This window comes from Danaus plexippus (genome assembly GCF_018135715.1).
Source record: "Danaus plexippus chromosome 18 unlocalized genomic scaffold, MEX_DaPlex mxdp_20, whole genome shotgun sequence".
NCBI classification, from domain to species: Eukaryota; Metazoa; Arthropoda; class Insecta; order Lepidoptera; family Nymphalidae; genus Danaus; species Danaus plexippus.
Window position 1 is genome coordinate 2,305,189 of NW_026869853.1, and position 20,922 is coordinate 2,326,110.

General features: G+C 35.3%; 1 protein-coding gene across 3 annotated transcripts in view; it reads left to right on the forward strand.

Annotated features, from left to right (window-relative positions):
• The window catches only part of LOC116773180 (ETS-like protein pointed), an 81,552-nt gene extending 62,728 nt beyond the window's left edge, over positions 1-18,824 (forward strand). For 2 of the 3 annotated variants that reach the window (XM_032665584.2, XM_032665585.2), the window contains 6 exons: positions 42-173; positions 14,908-15,153; positions 16,457-16,600; positions 16,921-17,039; positions 17,158-17,315; positions 17,568-18,824. In XM_032665584.2, coding sequence (XP_032521475.2) covers positions 42-173; positions 14,908-15,153; positions 16,457-16,600; positions 16,921-17,039; positions 17,158-17,315; positions 17,568-17,631 — 863 coding nt within the window. In that variant the 3' untranslated portion in view covers positions 17,632-18,824. The remainder of the gene's footprint in view (positions 1-41; positions 174-14,907; positions 15,154-16,456; positions 16,601-16,920; positions 17,040-17,157; positions 17,316-17,567) is intronic. The other variant, XM_061528398.1, reaches the window with a different exon arrangement.
• The last annotated feature ends 2,098 nt before the right edge of the window (positions 18,825-20,922 follow it).

Consider the following 20,922-nt stretch of genomic DNA (forward strand, 5'->3'; position numbering starts at 1 on the left):
TATGTTTGTCAACATTTAAATAAAACAAAGGCACTTCACAGACGTGGAGAAGGAACGCTCTCTGCTGGCGAACGTGCCTCCCAATATGTATGAAAGCAACGTCTGTCTGCCGGAACTGGCCGACTACATCCCGCCGCCCGCCCACCACTACAACAACAATAACAATAATACAGGTATGCCCATTACAATAAACCACCAACCAGAGATGCTACCAGCTAAAAGCTGTAAAGATTCCAACGATACCATAAATAAATTACTCAGGATTTCTTAAACGGAATCACATACAAATTTTATCTCATTCCATCGTCAATCTCAATTTCGTCATTAACAAATCTATCTTCAATTGCTTCAACAATGAAACATATATTAATAATACAACAATAACACACAGAATATTCTTAATTACTTATATTTTAATACTAATTATAAGCCAACAAAGACGTCGTTAATTCTGTCGTCGTGGGAACAGCGTTGATAAGGTTATTATTTCTTTAAAAAGGCCGTTATCGTAATCGTATAATCTCAGACAGTATGGTTAAGATTCAACTAGTCACTAGACGATACACATAACATCACCAACAGCCTCTGACATCAGTAACAGTTCTGGTTCGATATCCACTTTGATGCAAAAAGTTTATTCACATAAAACTATTATAATCTTAGGAAAGACCCTGCTTAATATCAAACGTGTATATTACATGTTATTCATATAAAAAGCACTTTTATAGCTCGTAAATCACGTAGCGGCGTGTTTTGACTTTGAGGATCGCTACTGAAATAATATAGCAGCTCACTGATATGTCCTTGTTTCATACGGGTGGTCTCCTCGTTATTTTGAATCTTAAAACGTTAGAGTTTTACACTAGATTCATACCGTTTTCACCTTTTTTTTTTTTAGTTGTATAAATTATCTTACCTATCCAGCTATCTGTGAATTCTTTACTCTTTACAAGACTGATATATAAACACATACATTTGGCAATTGTACAATTTTATAGTACTACATGTAAATCGTTAATAGATAACATATAGATTATATACAGCGGTTAAAAGGAGCAAATAAATTGCTTTATTATGTAAGTGTGTCATGAATTCATCAATCTTATCTCATTTGATAATTAAGGATATCCTTATGGGCTTAAAGGTCAGGACAGAAACTAAAAAACTGTTTGTTATATTCACGTAATATACTTACGTGTTTCACAACATTCGCGGACATAAATTTTACTTTAATTATTAAAAACAGAACGTATTATAAATTAAGTTGGGGGCTTCAAATATTTTTCCACTCCGTCGGGCGTGTAGCAAGGTGACCTTGACGTAGATTTTCCGCTCTCTTTCAGACGGTATATCGCTTTACACGTGTCTTCAACACAATAACATTACACCATACACGAATAAAAAAAACCTAAAATTATAATATCGTCAATTTAAAAAACAATAATCAACTGCTAATATAAACGTGATAACGCTGTAAGAGAAACTAGTTGATGTGTTCATGAGGCTAATTACATATCACACAAATAAAACCGAGATGAAACGATCCCGGGATTATAAACATGTTTATGTTAATTGTGTGCTCGGTATAACAAAATATTACACTATTAGTGGATGTCCCTTTGATCTGCCTCTCGACTCTATCCGCGGACTTCTTAATCGTCGTCATTAGCTCATTGGGTACTCGTCTCACAATTATACGGAGTTATTACGACCTAAGATATGACTGTGGCCTTTTTTAATTATGTGTTTTCATAAAAATATATGACAAGTATAATTTCCAAATATTTCAGTATATTTTTGGACTCGTCTTTACTAATAAGCATTACATAATTTTTGAGCTCAACTTTTACTGTTTAGCTAACAAGAATTTAGATTCGTAATATCAAAAAAATACATCTGTTTTATTGATGCGTATAAATTGAACATAATTATATCGGTTAATATAATTATAACTTAATAGGTCACGTAAAAATAAACGCAGATACGCTACGAACAGATGTTAGTAAAGGCTGTGATTTCACTAATTTCAGTATAGCCTTAACAATAGCAGTTTAAGGTGAACTTGTGTCCCTACCACTCACCACTTCACCAACGAAGGAAAAGCAGTGCAGTCTTCACACACGCTCTGTGCTCGCTGCTTCTTTATCTAAATATTTAGCTCACTATACTTATTAAGTAAAATAATTATTAATTTATTCTCAATAAAAATCAGATTCGTACGTGCAGAAAGTATCTTTAGTAATATTGATATTAAAGTGAAGTGCTTTGATCTGTCTATCGGACGTGTCGCGAACTATGGGAGTTTTGGACTCTGGTTAAGCTATGTTCTTACACCCGAGTTCACGAGCCAAAGAATCCTCTGATTTGGAATCGCTCATGGTCTGGCGTGGTGAGTTTAAATATTTATATAGCTTTTGAATTAAAAAAAAAAAACTAATAATTAGTGACTAAAAGCCTTATTATGAAATAATATATGATTTTATTCATATAGCACTTTTTTTTAAACGTATAGTGATAGTACATAGCTGAAAGCAAGCTGAAAATTATATGATTCATAAATAACAGAGATGTCGGCCGTAAGAGTAAGGCCTCGTGTCAACTGAACCGATGTAATATAATGCAACAGTACTAACAGCGAAGGTTACATGCACAGTATATAGTATTTAGCAATTGCGGTATTAAAAAGGCGTGTTCTGAACGCGTGCGCAACTCGCAACGCTCATCCGCACTGTCGCAAGCGGCGCACATCCTCGTTGCGCATTAGCCGGATGCGCATCGGAACACCCTTACGAAATGTAAACTTACAATGAATGGCTTGGATGATTTCATGGTCAGTTATGCTATTAAAATTTGTTAAGTACTATAGATCATCTCTCACCTTCATTATATACTCCATAATTTTAAGTTAGGGTATGTGTGTTATACGATTGAGGAGATTTCAACAGGGTTATGTCTTACGTATACATGTAAGTACGACTTGTATTTATTGTAATTGTTTTAATGTATTCATCTATTTTGAAAGTTGGTCAACCGATATTTGCTTATTAAAATTTCTATCTTAGTGAGGCGAACAGGAACTATAGCATATTTTTTATTTAAAATCGAATGTAATGTAAAAATTTTCATATTAAATAAGAATTTATCGTCATTACATGGATATGACGTGGCCAGTCCACGAGGAAGCCCCCACCACAGTTCAATACCGCAAACCGAACAAGCACGTCTCTGAACGAGTGAATGGAATGAAAGTTCCATTCCGTTCCTGAAGCTGTTAATTCCCCATCTCGCCATTAATGTTCAGCACGAGCTGTAAATCACAGGTCATCCTTATTAGCAAGTTTATGAGCTACGTGGGCTCTTCCAACCAATCATGTTAATTTATTTCCATAAACGATATGGGCTGTTAATATTGTGTTGACGCCCTGTATCCTGTCGCACAGATTATACACACTATAGTTAATCTGACCTCGAATATATTAGTCGTAATTATTTGCATTCTAGCAGAATTCTATCGACTTATCTGGATTAACTTAATACTACTTTAAGACGATCATTACAGATCATTAGTTTGAATTTTAAAACCTACTTTCTATATAAACTCCTTTAAGGTTGGAACAATGAGGTTCCATTTGAAAACCTTTGTTGCGAAACAATTAAAAAAAGTTATTCATGCAATACGAACACGTGCCCTTTGTGGGGATGTCAATAATGGACATTATTTACATGGCTCACAAACGGAGTGTGGACATGGAAAATATTGAGCTTTCTAAGATATCAATAAAAAGATACGTGTCGCTTGAAGCGGCCACATCCGGCAGCCATTGTACTTCAACTGACTTCCGGTGCAACCCGATACACACTCCTGCGCACGTGCGGGACCTTCACTAAATTCGAATTACGAAAATCGACAAAGGATGATAGAACAAGGACATAAGTTTAAAAAAAAAAAAAAAAAAGGTATTTCTTTTTAAACCCCAAAAAAAAATTAATATAAAGTAAATTGATAACTTACGTAAAGAATAATAAACAACACGTAAACAACTTGATGTCTTTAATTTAAGTATTATATTTACATATCATCAATAAATTAAAAAACTTTTATTTAAAAAAAAAAGCATGCAATGGTATAAAGAAGTTTTGGATTATAATGCCTCAAAAAATATCATATCATACGTACAATCCGTACTTACTAAAAAATCTCCATTAAATAATGAACACAACCACAACACTAAGTTGTTATATCGAAAACATTTGTTATTCATACAAAGAGCTTAAAAATTCATAATACGCACTTAGCGAACCAGGTAAAAATATAAAGATACGCTATCGAGGGTTGGATTAAAAGAGCAAGGGGTGCCCTTTGGACGTCTGTTGTTGTGTCGGATAACACAATCCAGGGACCCTCAGACTTCAATACGCTCTTAACAAGGACTCTCGCGGAGCCTTACAATCACGTTACTTTTGAGCATTCACCTACATCACGCGTCCTTGATTCATCCCGCACCGATTCGATTTATATTCCAAATATTCCGAAAGGCCAAGGGTCGCAGTCACAATGGAGTTTAATATTCAAAAGTGACTCTTATCGACGCCATACTATTTCATTTACTTTTAAATTGTAAGTTCTGTTCGGATAACGTTTCATTGGCTAATAAAATTTTATTTTAGCTTTAAAAATAAAAACCGGCGACTCAACCGTGACGCTGTATGAACCCTTGAGATAATTTTAATTCCTTACATATCTTTATTGCTGCTTTTATTTTATTTTATAAAACTTTTGCTATCTGAATGCATTTTAACAATACAATCGATTGTATGACTATTTGTTACTTATTTTTTATTATTCTTATTATTTGTATTATATTCACTCGCTCAGTCTGTCTCGGTGATAATCTAGCTCGATTGACTTAGTCACTTAAAGCTATGTACAAAGTTTATTAGTTTAAATATAACACGTTAAATCCCCGTTTTATAAATATTAATTATAACTAAATGATAAAACTGTCGTTACGATTCTGGTATTCGTATGATAGCTGTTATCGCAACCATTCAGCTCGGTAGTTTTCAATAAAAAGTTCACTCGTTCAGCGATACGCAGCTACTCTGTATGCAAATGATTATTGCATTCAACGCCTTTTATAAAACACAGAAATGTTAAAAACTCTCTACCGGTCTAATTAGACTCGTGTCTCGCGAAGAATCTCGCGTATTGCCAATTAAATGTTAAGTAAAAATTAGTTTTATGAGTCACTCGTACGGCGCAATACATTGCAAATTTGCTAATCCATCCTGTTCATAGAATTCAACAGTTTAAGGCGTAGATCAGTGCTTTTTGTTGAAATTTAAGTAGCCATTGTTCAAGAGTTTCGCAGGTGCTTCAGATCACAGGGATTCTGTTATCCTAATAAAAGGTGTGGGAATTTAAACGGGTGAAGGAGTTGCCAGATTCCTCTGAATTAAAAAGGCATAGTTCACAAGGATCCGCAATATAGAGTCGTGTTTCACCGCTTCAGGCGCCGACAAAGCCCTAAGGCGGCGTCTTTGAAACACCGAATTCTATTAATTGCCTTATTTGCGGCCCTCGCCGGCTCTAATTGTAGAAAACCCTCGCAAAAACAAATATTTGGCGATACTTCATTATCCGTTATGAGGCGACTTGAATTCTCAACAGCTCAAAACTCATCACGTCTTGATTGCAATTGCAAAGTGTAACCTAATTTTGCAAATTAAAAGAGGATTACCATTCGTTATTTTTTATTCATAGACGTTATCTCCAATCGGTTCACGTCCCCAAATGTTATGGCAGTTAGAAATAATAGAGATAATGACTATCTCTGTGCATATGTAAAAACAAAGTTTAACAAATAAAATGACATGAAAATACATGGAATAAATACGTGTATTGTAATGTTATCAGTGGATGCGGACGTGGTGGGCGTTGTCCTTCACCAGTGATACTGTCACAACAGAGCCGCTGGATTTGAAGCGGGTCTGACGGCATATTATAGCAGTGGATGTAAATTTCTGACGACTAAACTCACCGAACTATCCAAACGAAAATCATATTTCACACATGTCGCATTTTCTATATATTTTCTATATTTAAACCTGCACGAATGTCGTATAGCACCATCGCGCCGCACGGTGGAGGCCAAGAGAAATAAATTATTGGTACCGGAAGTGACGTCCCCAGCGCGCTCCAATTTAAAACAGAGCACTCGGAGTGTTGTCAAAAGTTTATACCGTTGTTCTTTATTAGAAAAAAAAAACGTAATTGTCCGAACATCAAAGGCACCATAAAGCTTTTGAAACTAATGTCTCATATAACAGGTAAAAAATAAAATAAAATGTCATTGCCATCCGAAAAAAAACATAAAATATCCTTAAAATTGCAGGAAACCGTATTAACCTTAGGACCATACTAATAGCTAACTTTAAAAAATTTAAAATTCAAATCTTTATTTAATCACTTTTGTATTTCCAAAAGCGGATGTGATGTGCTTTTTAATTAGTGCAAAGGTTAGAATGTCTTCGAACGTATCTTTTGTGTTGTCAATCTCGTAAAGTATCGATTATATCACGTGTAATTTATTTTGATACTTCCGATATATATCGATGTTGGATGCAACAGGCCCCTCGTCACCGACTGTAGCGATCCTGTATAAATTTATGGACTGGTTTTCAGTGTTTTATCTAAATAAGATTGTTTATCGTTCACTTCCGTCGCCTGCCGCGTCCGATACGCTCACCAGCGCTTTATTGTTTACACTTAATGTAATTCAAAGCAGGGAATTCCTTGGTAAATTGTATTTTTAAATTTAAAAGCCGCCACTAGGACGAGAATACAGCTTGCATATAGATCGCGCGCGCTGTTTTATTATCTCTACGTCTTCGCGATCGATATTACTCTGATCCCATACCAAATTCATCTTCAAGACACGCCGACATCTTCCAAGTATTAACCGGCTCATGAATCGACAAACGCGAACATTAATCTATATTCTAATCGAGAAAACAATCGTTTTCAAAATCGTATCCGATGAGATGTTGATGAGATATCGATAATTCATCTGTAACTCACATTCCTATTTCCTTACGACATTGGAACTAGGTGAGATGAGGAACAATATCCCGCGTGTGTTTATTTCCGCGTTCCACTAATACAAATATCGAAAATTAATTTCCGCATTAATTTCCCGCCCTTGCTGCCTCCATAATCGAATCTTCGTGCCATGCTCGCTTCAGCTCCATACAAAACTTACACGACTAATGGACACCTGAACGTCATTCCGCCATTAGGAGGTGCCATTTTAAAGAGGTTTTATATCGGACAGCCATATAACAATATATACGAGCAAAATCATCTGTCTGTACGTGTATGACGAAGACTTTTTTCGCTACAACACACGATTAGACAATAAATAATTTTATTAATATAATAGATCAATGTATATTCAATACAAATATAAATGAAGCGTCGAATCTTGTGACGACGGAATCGCTTCCTCCGTTAGACAATGGCCGTTGATATCCGGTAGCACACGTGCTCAGGTATTATCCGGGAATAAAATCCCCTCGCCATTGTGACCTTTTTAGATCCACCCCCGAAACTTGACCCGGTTTCGGAACGCCTCCGCTCCCTCCCATCGGATCTGGTGCCATCGAAAAAATCATTTAATGTCTCATTATCAGAAACCGATACTCCGACATCTGTCTTACCTGGACCTGTAAACATCCTGCCGTCAATATCGTAGGCAAATAATCTATTCCTAAAAGATTCACTGTCTCAAAGTTCCCAAGTCTGTGACCAAACAATGGGAATCAACTCCAAGGTCGGTGCGTCATCAGAAACAATCATTATACGTATTTAAGTCAATTATTTCCACAATTCTGCGGTAAAAATTACTTTTTTTATGACAACGGTGATATAAAACGCAATATCGCTGCCGAGTTACCAACGAAAATACATAAACGGTTCGTTAGAATAACGTACACTTAAAAGTGTTAATAAAAGTTGTTGTGATGTAACAATTTATGCAAAAAATTATAATGTAACCATTGCTATACAAATAGGTCATATTTAAATTCTATACACGACGCGCTAAAACAAAAACCTTGTATCGCAAACCGACGCATTAAATTAAACAAAGTAATTTAAAAACACTTTTAACCTCTCCAGAAGTAATTATCGGCCACTAAAAGTGTTTAATCTGATACAAATATATATAAAAAAAAAAACACGCTAAAACTCCTTAAATATGTGTGAATTATGAAGGCTATTTGTAAAAGATTTGCCGTGTTTACCATTAATTATTATCTGAACGGGTACATGGCAAGGCGATACTTTTTCACATGCCGTATACGTATTAATTGGCTTAAGTTTGCTCATTTTCATGATAGTACAGGCGGTTAGCAAAAAATCAACGGTCGCGCAACAGTTGGTCGCTGCAGCAGGTGGCAGGTTGCTTTAGTGGTGTTCGGTGCTGTTCGGGCGTGTTCGGCCGTGTTCGGCCATGTTCGTCAATCTTCGTCCGTCGCTCTCGCTCGGTATTTTTTCCGCCCTCGAGCCGCCCGCTAGAAAGCTCAGTCGTACAGCAGTCGCGAAGCGGAGCGGTGCTATTTACTCTGCTACTTGAGATCGCTCGCGGCCAACTCGCTCCGAACTTTGACATCGTATTTCTAATAATTACATTACGCTTGTGTATCGCTTTGGAATAATTGAAGTAATTATTTTTTATATTAATAAATATTGTTTCGATATAAAATTCGTTTTGTGTATATTGATATGAGGTGTTAGAATCAAAGAGCGCGGTCGTATCGGCCGCCATGCTGTTAGTGGAGCCCCGCGAAGCCGCCGGGCCTCCGTCGCTGCCCATGTCAGCCCTAACAAAACTGAACTTCACGGACTACAGTGTTAAAGTGAAACCGTACGACGAGGACAATAGATTGAACTATGAACAATCGCTAGGAGTTTCCAGACTCGCTTACGATGACACCAGCTCCGGCTCACATAAAATACAATATGATCAGAGAATCGCTTTTGAAACTGTTGATAACGTGTGCCAGGAGCCGTCCTACGTCCTGCCAGGTCAGTTGATACACTCACATCCTCGGATATATCTCGTGATGTATCCCAATGTCAAGTATGAAAGTACAATTGCAAAGTTTTAAACATTGTCACCATAGATACGGGTGATAAACATAACTTTAATTATTTATTAAAGCAATAATTATAAATTAATAGATTAATTCAGTTTTGTGTCACGCTCCATACAAAATAAGGATAACACCAACTAATAATGTTTTCCTTTTAATTTATAAATTATCGTAAAGCATGTAGGTATAAAATATATGTAAAATAATTACTTATTAATTGCATTACAAAGAAATATTGAAGTAATTAATTACAGCGATTTTTTTTTATTTGATGTATAAAACTAACACAAGAAGTCGTAATTAAAAAATACCTATATCATATGATGATTCTTGATGAACGCGAGCTTCATTGAGAACTCGGTGCCGGAAGTACTTTCGCCGCCATGTTGGATCCGTCGCGGGCGCACCTCGCCGCACTTCCGCCGCGTGACGAGCATTAAAAGCTCGCCGAGTATTATAGAAGCGTCCGCACACGTGAATGAATTATTGAAATTATATATGATACAAAAAAAAAAAAACATCAATCAGTGTTGCAATAATAGATCGAATCCATAAATTAATATATACAGGTTGTTCAAAATGTTATTGATGCTGGCAATAATATTAGATTATATGATGTAACGGTGTCGGTCGCCAGCCTGTGACGATCCGTTTCCTTATGGAGTCACAAATCTTATTCTATAATCAGTATGACGTGACCACAATGTTAATGCACTAAATATATCAAACCGTTAGTCCGGCCAAAAGACATCCCATATACAGAGGAACAGTTTCATACATACAGCCAGTGGAATATTTTATAACAATAAAACCGTATACGCTTACGACCGTTTAGCTATATAATGATTTAAAACAACCCGCTCTTAATACGGATCTGGTTAAAAAAATATTATGATTATATTTTTAATGATGATAAAAAAAATATATTTTTCACTGAAATAAAAAAAAACGCGCGTTTCACAGCGTCTTAAAAATCGCAGCGTCGTTAATAACGTTCGATTTGTAATAAACATTCAATTAACAATGAATTTATATATTACAGTATATGGAAGTGTACCTGACAATTAGTGCTGTGTCGTGTTAGAACACCTGTCTAACGCAGCTGAGTTGTAATAACTCTGACCTCTGTGTCAGATAAACTTTACATTTTGTATAAGGGACAATTAATGGCTTATTTGTTATTGTTAATTATGTTGTTATCGAGACCGCTGTTTATGTCTTAAAAGGTTTTAATTTTAAATCGTATAATTAAAATCGTTATATGTATTATAATTGCTTTCGTAACAATAGTTATGTTGAGTGGGTACTTGAATTGAAATAGACAACATGGAATGAAAAATTTGACGAACGAGATTCGAACGGCGACAGCTTGAAGGCTTCTTTCAGCCTCTCTTCTGATTAATCTATCGCGCCTTCATTAATATATCGACTGAAGTCTGTGTAAGCAGATATCTCAGATTTGAATCGAGCGCGTATTGATTAATTCTCTATTTGAAAATGAATTTTATTATAATTTTAATAGTGACTTGTTGTTTTTTATATATTTATTTTTTTGTTTTTTTTTTACCACTCCACAGTTTAAGGATTTAACCGACCGTGCAGGTTACGAGCGGTTATGAAGATATATCGAATATATTTAATTCCATATTATTCTATTTTGCTGTGAAACATGCATATTAAATGCAGGATTTTCGACTAATTGTTACGTGCTATTAAATAATTATTATATAATTCTGTACACAGCTGATCTGTAGCCAGCCGGATACCGTAACACGTGGCGTGACGGTGACGTCACTCCCATTCATCAACATCCACTTCCGTTTCAATCTCACGCATACATATTTGCAAGCTCGTCATTAATGAATAAAGTTTTAAAGTATAAAGGCGAATTTAAAACTAAACCAACAATGCAGTAATGATCATCAGACAGGCCAATCTTATGAATGAATTCCGAATATATCCTGTGTCTCCTCTATGCGTTTGTACATCTTCGTCATCTCATTTAATGTTCTTAATTTGAATAATCCGTAGTAATTGGTCGGTTCAATGATTATAACAATATGGCGGTCAGTGTTAACAGTGTAGCAGGTCGCGGCCCCCATATGCGTCGTAACTGTCGGCGCGTGCGCAGGTGTCGAGACACCTGCCAGCTAACGCCATACGACTATAACAATACAGAACTTTATGAACATTAATTATTATATATATAGGATTTGATTGTGCATTTAAATTAATAACAATATAATATATACATACGTATTTATGATTTCATTCCAAACAACCTTGCAATTATATTTTGGTATGACCAGAATATTTTTGATACGTTTTTTTATTACCGTCTGTGATTTAAAAAATGTCGTCGTGGACTCGGAGCGGTGTTTGTATTATATTGTATTACCCGCTATCGTTTATTTAAGAATTATTCACACACAATAGAAAAACACACCCATAATATTCACACACTAACAGACGTCATTAAAGTTTATCTACCCGTATTTATAGACCTGTTTTTTTCTTAATTCAAAATCCGTATTAACATCTGCGTTATTTGTTTACGAGATATCTAAATATTCCAACGGATATTATTCCATCCTCTGTATTAATAAAAACTTATCTCTTCCGATTTTGAGTTTTTTTTTTTTATATATATAATAAAATATTATTTATCGGTTTAATGTTAGAATAGTTTCGTTAATACGTTGTTTTATCGATCGTAAATATCGGCTGGTGTCGGCTGGACCGATACATTTTTATATTCGCGGTTGATGTCATGACGTCACTTGTATTTCGCATCAAATCTGATTATATATATATGTACGTGTGTGTGTTTGTGTGTGTGTGTGTGTGTGTGTGTGCGTATTAATCATATAATAAAATAATAATAGGTTATGATAGAAAGACGTTCATTGACAAAGCGTCCGTGGCTGACATTAATATATTCAACACTTCCTGCCGAATGCTCCAATTTTGTATTTGATTTAAAATCCATGCGCTGACAGCGATTTCCTCATATTTTTTATGTAGATGTCACTTTCCCACGTTTATTTTTATTATATACATATATACATATTTTTATTTAATTTTTCTCGACGTCTGATTATGCAACGCTCATGTCAGTTGACAAATGATCACAGAATGCCAACGTGCACCTGTTCTGGACCCTGAAAATAGGTTATATAAATATTTTATTATCTATATTTAAAATCGAGAGTAATTTTTTTTAACTATTACTTAGGAACATTCTTTTATTTATCAAAGTTTTAACACAACAAACATTGATAAGTAATGTTTTACTTACACTCATTCAAATCTTTAATTTAAAATATAATAAACCTTTCTCTGTTAATGAACGTGAAGTGATTCGTTTGACACGAAGCTGTCAGCGAGCGCTCACCTGCGTCTGTCTAAATATATTTAAAAAAACATATTTCGACTTCCGCTCCCAAATTGGAATTGGCGCGGTGTTGACTAGAATTCTAATAACTGCATAGATTTCTATTAATAACAAAACTTTTTGCTTCCAATACTCAACAATTTTTATAACCAAATCGTTTATATATAAGGGAACGGTATTTTATAGTGTATGAACATTCGGAATTCCGTAATGTGAGCAATTGAGCAAAATATTTTTATTAATAAAATATTGTTATTAATTTTGATCGTGGCCCGCACCATATGGCCATTAGCGCGTGCGCACCAAAAAAAAGAATGTCGCAAGAATAATTTCGCAGCTCTCAAATTTCGTGAAGGACTAAAAAAGTTATGAGTCGGCTCGCAGCTGTTGTATCCTCTTAAGTTACTTCTCCGATACAGGCATATTAAGCTAAGGTACACATAGTATATTATTAACGGACGAGCAGAGCGAAAGAAGGTATAGAGAAAAGTTGTCATCAAAGAGATGCGAACAAAGGAGGTTTAGGGAAAAGAGTTTTCATTCTAGTATGTTGAGGTTGGCTGAAAAGCGCTGTGCCAGTTCCGCGCCAATGGAGTGCGAGTGGCGCGACCTTTCGACCCGGCGGCCGAGGCGTGGCCGCGCTCCATTGGTCGCTCCGCCCCGCCAGCACGCCTCCCCGACGAGTTCGTCTCGCATTCATCTCGTTTATTGTATGAAATATCAATAACCTTGAGACAGTTCCAATTTTAAAATTTATATTTACAATGGAACAATACTCGTATCGATCACTCCTAGGACCCGTCGTCTGAGATCTTGGCCGGCTACATTAAGACTTAAAAAAAACACGTTAAATTTTTTTTTCATGGATGGTTCGAAAACGAAAATACCATTAAAATATTTGTAACTTAATGTATACAGCACATGTCGGCTAGGCCGGGTTCTCCCGTGTCAGAGGTCAGTCCCGCGGGAGCTTTTTACGTCACCTGAATGTTTTTTTCAACAATTTATAGCGACAGCGTTGACTGAGGAATCGTAATGAGCCCCGGATCATTAAAATATTTGTATTAGTGACTAGTGATTTGTTTACTCTCTCTCGTTTGAAGTTTCTTAATTATTCTTTCTGTGACAGAACACTTCGTTTAAGACGCCATTGTTTTTTGGTGACAATTAAAATGTCACACGGATGTTGTTTTTTTTTTCTTTGTTTTACAATCGTACCTTTTTGGGTTTGTTTTATTTATATACATATACATTATATTTATCAGTATGTAGTTATAGTATATAATATACATCAGGTGTCATCGACCTCGAATAACACAAATAGAATAACATTTCAGTAACAAAGCACGCAATATAATTCACGGAGAACATAACGTACTTTAAATAAGACATGCGTGACCGCCGACCGACGGCGCGTACAAACGAAAACACATTTTACCACGTTGACATAGAGCTCAAATTAATTTGATTATCAACGATGTCCAACATAAATTTTTAAAGGAATTGCTTTGATTGCAAAATATATGTAATATTATCATATTATCTATATGAAATCTCGTGTTACTTTAGTTCTGTATTAAGTAACCGGTAATTTGTGAACGAAATTTGCATTAGTATCAGTACAAAAAACTAATTGATGTCAATGAAATCGATGAAAGGAGAAAAAATTACGTACAAGGAATAAACAAAAAACAATCTCATACAGCCTTCACGATACGTACATAGAACCTACATTACCAAATTCATAACCACACGAGATCGCTCGGCACGGTGGGGGGTGAGGTGATAGGTGGTAGGGGGGGTACCATCACACGAACAGAACAAAGGGCGCTCCGTGAACCATGACCGTCACGGCCCGCCTGACGACGAGGATCAAAGACCAGACCAGATATTTAGGTTTTATAACTTAACAAATAATATATGGATAAAAAAAAAAAACAGAATTATATATGTCTCGATTATATATAGTAATACGGTTATACTATATAGTATTACTTAGTACTTAGTACTTAGTTTTCAAGTCAATAATTTTCATAGAATAGAATAGAATTTTTTAATTATTGTTTTGCTAGCTATAAAATCACTGGCAACGATAAACTACGCAATGCTGTTTACTCGTTCTGTAATTTGTATAGTTTTGAAGAAACTTAATGTACTTTCCATAGAACAGAGTTGTCTGTGAATTTTTTAGACAATTCCGTCCGATGTTTAACTACTGTGATAAGACGGTGACTGGCTGAGATGAACAAGACTTAACATGATCAAAGATCCGCTGATACTTGTAACTCAGTCTACTACGATATAGAAATATGAAAACTATTTTAGTTAATTTTTGTTAATTTGTATGTTTAAAACAGGCGGCTACACGACCGGCGGTCCGCGGGAAACGAACACCTACTACACGGAGGCGAGCGGGGGCGCAGCACCCCTCGCTCCCCCCGCCACCTCCCCCCTCGACGAGTACTACCAGCCGGAGTACCCGCCGGCGCCGGCGCAGCCCTACCTCGAGGACTACTATCACCACGCGCACGCACACACACAACCGATACTCACACACGAACACAAATATCAGCCGCATTCATACACCAAGCCTTATCCCAGAAGTGAGTACACTACCGAATATAAATATCACTGTAAAACACCCTTAGTATGAGTTTATTGTTGCTCCGACAAGCTTTCATACCAACTTAGTGTAGCGTACAATATAGTCCCCGTGCATACTTATTAGATCCCAATGTCTCTTACGTACCTAATGAATTATCTTCGGTGACGAATTAAGATAAGGGCTCAGAAACTCACAGAGAAACCTTCTCCTTCATGTTTCTTTGAATACCAGCACGCCAAATATCAAAGATCCCAATTGCCCTTGTAAGGAATCACCGACAAAATTGGCCGATTCAGCAACGATTTGAACTTTTCGGTTTCATTCGTTAATTCTCATCACGTACACTTAATAGCCTAACGTAAATACTATCCGTGTAGAGTTCCAACTCATGTAGCACAGTGAGTTTCATTCAGCGGAGTAGTTACATGATAACAACGCTACATAATTACACAACTCGCTATCATTCAATTAAAGTTGCATTTCTGAACAGGGACACGTATCCTGCGGCACGTTTCCATTGCATTACGGCGGCTCTCATTAAACGTAGCACGATATTAGCTAAACTTGTACCGGCTTTGTGCGTTTTAAATATTCTAAACAACCGACAGCTCCATCTATCGTCTGTGACGAGTAACTACCTACATATAAAACAAGTATAGTAATATGTCACAATATTATAAGAATAACTCAAAATATTGTTATTAATTACAGTCTATATTTTATTCTGATATATGATCTATATTATTGTAAAGTTTAATTTAAATCCATTCAGTAGTGTTCACGGAGACGAGCAACAAACATAGATATGAACAATCACGTTTCTGTGTTAGTACTTTACTAGGATACATAAAATATTCCTTTGTTTTGCATCTGCGGTGATTATGCAAATGTCAAACATTCCGTATATTAAAAAAAAAATGATGTAAATACCATTAACAACAAAGAACTTCCCATGTAACATTTAATTACGTTTGAGGTATTCAAGGCGCGGGCTGATTAGCGAGCTATTAATTCAGTGTCAAGTGTTAGCGTAAACTTCGTAACTGAACTCGAAAGCTTCAACACGGGATCTGTCATATAGGATACTATATACTTACGTCGCCATAAAACCATTATTTTGTTCAATAAAGCTAACTATAGTCCAAGCAATGCTGACACTTGCTATAGCCCTTTTTTAGCGTTTCTCACTAGCAATTGTTCCGATGTATATCTCTGTTATACCAAAAACTATTTTATGTACCAAAATTTTTGTAATAATATAAGTATATCTACAAATAAGCTATATATCCCACGTTCTCCAGCTGCCGGTCGGTACGGAGGTGAGGTTTATGGTGAGGGATACTCCACGGAGTACGGAGGATGTGCTGAGTGGGCCGAGTGGCCGGAGCAACACGCGCTGCCCCAGGACAAGCTGCCCTACCCCGCGGCCGGACCCTGCTTCACTGGTAACTACTTTCAAACGAATGGTTTTACTATTATCAGCTTAGTAAATGACCCAAATTATTTAGTATGGAAGTTTGCTTTTGAGAACATCAATATGCTAACTTTTATATTCGAAAATTAATCATGTTTTCCAAAAAAATCGTCTTAAAAATTCTTGCATTAATTTTGTCAAGACTATGAAATAGTTTGTTTGGCTGAAGTTTTTATATTGCAAATGATTCTATAACAAAAGAGGCTCAATATATATAAAGAATGAATTAAATGTAATTTATAAATGTGACAATGTCCAGTATATCGTAAAGCAAGTGGTTGCAACCTTCAGGTTCAGGGCCGATCCAGCTGTGGCAGTTCCTGCTGGAGCTCCTTACAGACAAGAGCTGTCAGGGGTTCATCTCATGGACCGGGGATGGATGGGAATTCAAACTCACCGACCCTGATGAGGTAACGTACAATATATATATATATCCGTTACTTATATACGAGTATAATAGTAATAATGTATTTGTACTCATTAGTCTATGTATTATTTATCATGACCCCACTCCGCGTCTTCCTCCAGGTGGCTCGTCGTTGGGGGATCCGCAAGAACAAGCCCAAGATGAACTACGAGAAGCTGTCCCGCGGTCTACGATACTACTACGACAAGAACATCATACACAAGACGGCCGGCAAGCGCTACGTCTACCGCTTCGTCTGCGATCTGCAGAACCTGCTCGGGTATGCGTCTATCATGTACATTAATCTCTTACAAAAAAAATATTCCGTATGTAGGGTGTACCTCTGTACTATACATTGACCTATATTCCATAATTTTTATCTGTGCTATTCGTTACTCTATATCCTAGTCCAAAGGTGTATCTCTCTGTTCTATACATTGAACTATATGTCATAGTTTACCTCTGTGTTATTCGCTGCTCTGTGTCATTTTAATACGTTCAACTGGAATTAACATTAGCATAATACTTCCAGCATCTCCCCGGAGCAGTTGCACGCGATGTACGAGCCCAAAACTGAGAAGAAGGACGACGACTGAACCCGACTTGATCACTCTACATAAGATATTATTTAGCTAATACGGAATCATAACTCACTTCCTACTAACAATTCCCGCCCCCTTCAGACACGGCCACCACACACAAACAATATTAACATGGAACCTGCCGTATTAATGATGATGTCATTAAATTGTCGGATTTGATCTCACGCACAGCCAGTGGAACTAATTTAATTATTAACATCGTTCTAAAACACATTAACAACGCGAACACATTATTTTAAGTACAAGATGTAACCAACGGTGCCTTAACACTCACAGACTGTCATGTCATATATATTGTTTTTATTACACCAGTTATTATCCAAGTCCATTTAAAAAATATATATTAATAATCTTTCATACAGCGCCAGTATTACGGAGCCCGTCAAATGACGTCAAATTAATGAGATTAAAAATCACATTCAGGAGCCGCGCCATCTCTCGTGTAAACCCGGCCTTATTTTCTTTCATCGCTTTACAATTCTTGTGTCTTACTCCTTAAATAGTGATATCAGTTTAAAAAAATAGAATTAATAGTAAAAATTTCTGCTATCATTTTAATAATACTGTAAATATAAGTTAATTTTTTTTGTTACTTTATAAAAAAAAAATAATTAGGTATTATATTATACTAGGTATTAAGTGTTGTATGTTTGATACGCAGATTGTTGCAATGTGCGATTAAATAAATGCATAGTTAGAAATGACGGACAGATAAATCTATTTAACTACAAAAGTCCAAAGATTTTTACAAACAAAAAAAAAAGGAACTATTCGCCCACCAATTGGTTAAAGGTAGTACTGTGGAATCTGAGCGATTTCTGTATGTCGAACACCGGGTGACGTCACTCACTGATCTCGTGGTAGGGATTGTCTTACTAGTTATGAAATTAATTAATTATATTATCATTTTTTATAGCTCCTAGCATACACCGAAGATATTTCGATAAGTTTTATTATTTGAATTCCATCAATATTTTACATCAAACTTCCTTTCTCTGTTCGGTGCTGTGTATATTATAAGGATGTCTTCCCGCGTTTTAATGAAAAAAAAAATATCTATAATAATTAATTAATGTATAAAAATGGTTTCTGAACGTTTCTATTGTATTATTATTGATGTAACCACCTGTCAGTGTTGTATGTATTGATGGAAGATATAAAATTAAATATATATATTTACGAAATCATCTATGGTTTTCATTGTCCTTTATAAATATGTTTCCGCTTGGAAATTAGATTTTAAATATTTTATGTTATGTTAAAAATAGAACAAATGTACATTTTTATCGGGTCATCAGGTTAAATAGTAAACGTCTACATTAGCTAATTCTTAAGTTCTGTCACCATTCATTATATTTGATTGCAGCTAACCCCATATAGTTTTTAATATATTAAATATACTTATAAAAATATTAATGAAATAAAATAAAAATCTACTGATTTCACCCATGTTCCCTCCTTAATTTAAAATTATAATATAAGAACATGGCAACATTATTTTAGGACTGACATATACAACGTCTTAAACAGAAGAAAAGAGCATTCTTGATACCACAATAGCAATGGCATGCAATGCTATCAAAACATCGGAGATAACATAAAGCCGTAGGTATACGTTATAAGTTTGAGAAATTTAATTTTTATCATGACATATTTTGTCTAAGCAAACATTTTTGTAGTTTTCCTGGAAACTGCACGTAACTGGGGTTAAAATATTATTATAATATCTATAACTTTATATTAAAAAGGCCTCCTACATGGATCTAATTAGAAGAACAGCATTAAACCAGAAACATGCTCACTGCACAGCGAGGTGCTTATAAATAACTTTATAAAAACAAAAACCAACGGCTGATGGTCCTCAACAGACATCGCAATAATATAATATAATATAGCTTTTAGACAAACAACACTCAATTTGGATGGGACATTTTAAAATGAAACAGTTAAAAATTATGCTTTGAAGATCTGCTATGGCTAATATGGATCTACACAATTAATGTCATTCTATTTTTTATTTTTTTATGATGACTGACATCTGCATAGTGTATTCTGCCAATGACTCGGAGAATACACACTGGGAAGGGAACCTTTTTTTTTATATAAACACCTTTGTCTGAACTTACTAAAATGTTACTTCAGTGTTTGAAGCAAAAACATAGATATATAATTATGTAAAATATTGCAAGCTTCTTTGTTTATTATAACATATTTATAAATAGAATTTTTAAGGCTTTTGAAAAGCTAACTAAGTACAGATTCATTTTTATTCATTCATTCATTCGGTACAAATTCATGTTTTTGTTATATTTTGAAGGTACAAACAAGTGCATTTCGAGACTACTGTTTGGATATTTTCGTAAAGTTTCCTTGTATATCTCGATAAAACTCAAAACTTGTTAGAAAACTTTCCCTAAAAGCTAGAAGGAGCAGTTGTAAAGAAAATGTGTAATGATATCAATGATGTTTGCGAGTACCTACTCATTTAAATTAAACTGAGGTTTTCGGATAATACTAGATAAATTTTCATTTTATCTGCCCGTAATCACGGTTGCTGCAAAGTAAGCGAAACGAGATTATGTATTCAGAAAATAATGAAAACGTGTAGTATTATCTGAAAACCTTAGTTTCATTTATCCGGAATTATTTAATACATTGTTAAATGATAACCAATTAGTAAACTAGCAACCCTCAAGTCACCTATATAAGGAGCGCCACTAGTGACAATCGGATACTTTGTTCTCAAATGCTGTCGCGTGCGGAAGCTCTGCCCTAATTTGTATTTGTATTACATAGTTCTGAAAACGTGTAAATTGTGAAATTAGTCTTGAATATAAAAAGTCGGCCGTCGGCCAGCGAACGTATTTTTTTTAAATCATAACGTGTTTTATTTTCTAACAATATTAATTGAAACAGCAATAATCGCGATTGAAGCAACAGATTGGCATGGTCCAAACGAATACACAGACAAACCAATTGAATGGCTTGACAAGGAGTGTCTTAAATGATTGTTTACTTCGAAAGGACTTTAATTGATTTCTTATTCGTTCATTAAACTGAAACGTTTATATTAGTAAAATATTCAGCAATTTCAATATGGATGAAGCCCTAGCTTAGAAAAAAAATCTACTTCATTAATATGTAACAACGCCTATAAAAATCATAACAAGCTAGAGAATAAAAGCAGTGTGTTCTAGATAATGACTGTAGCATTGCGTTGAAAAGATAAAAAAAAATTATGAACATCAAATTCATTTGGGTATATTTATATCGCTTTGTAGTAGG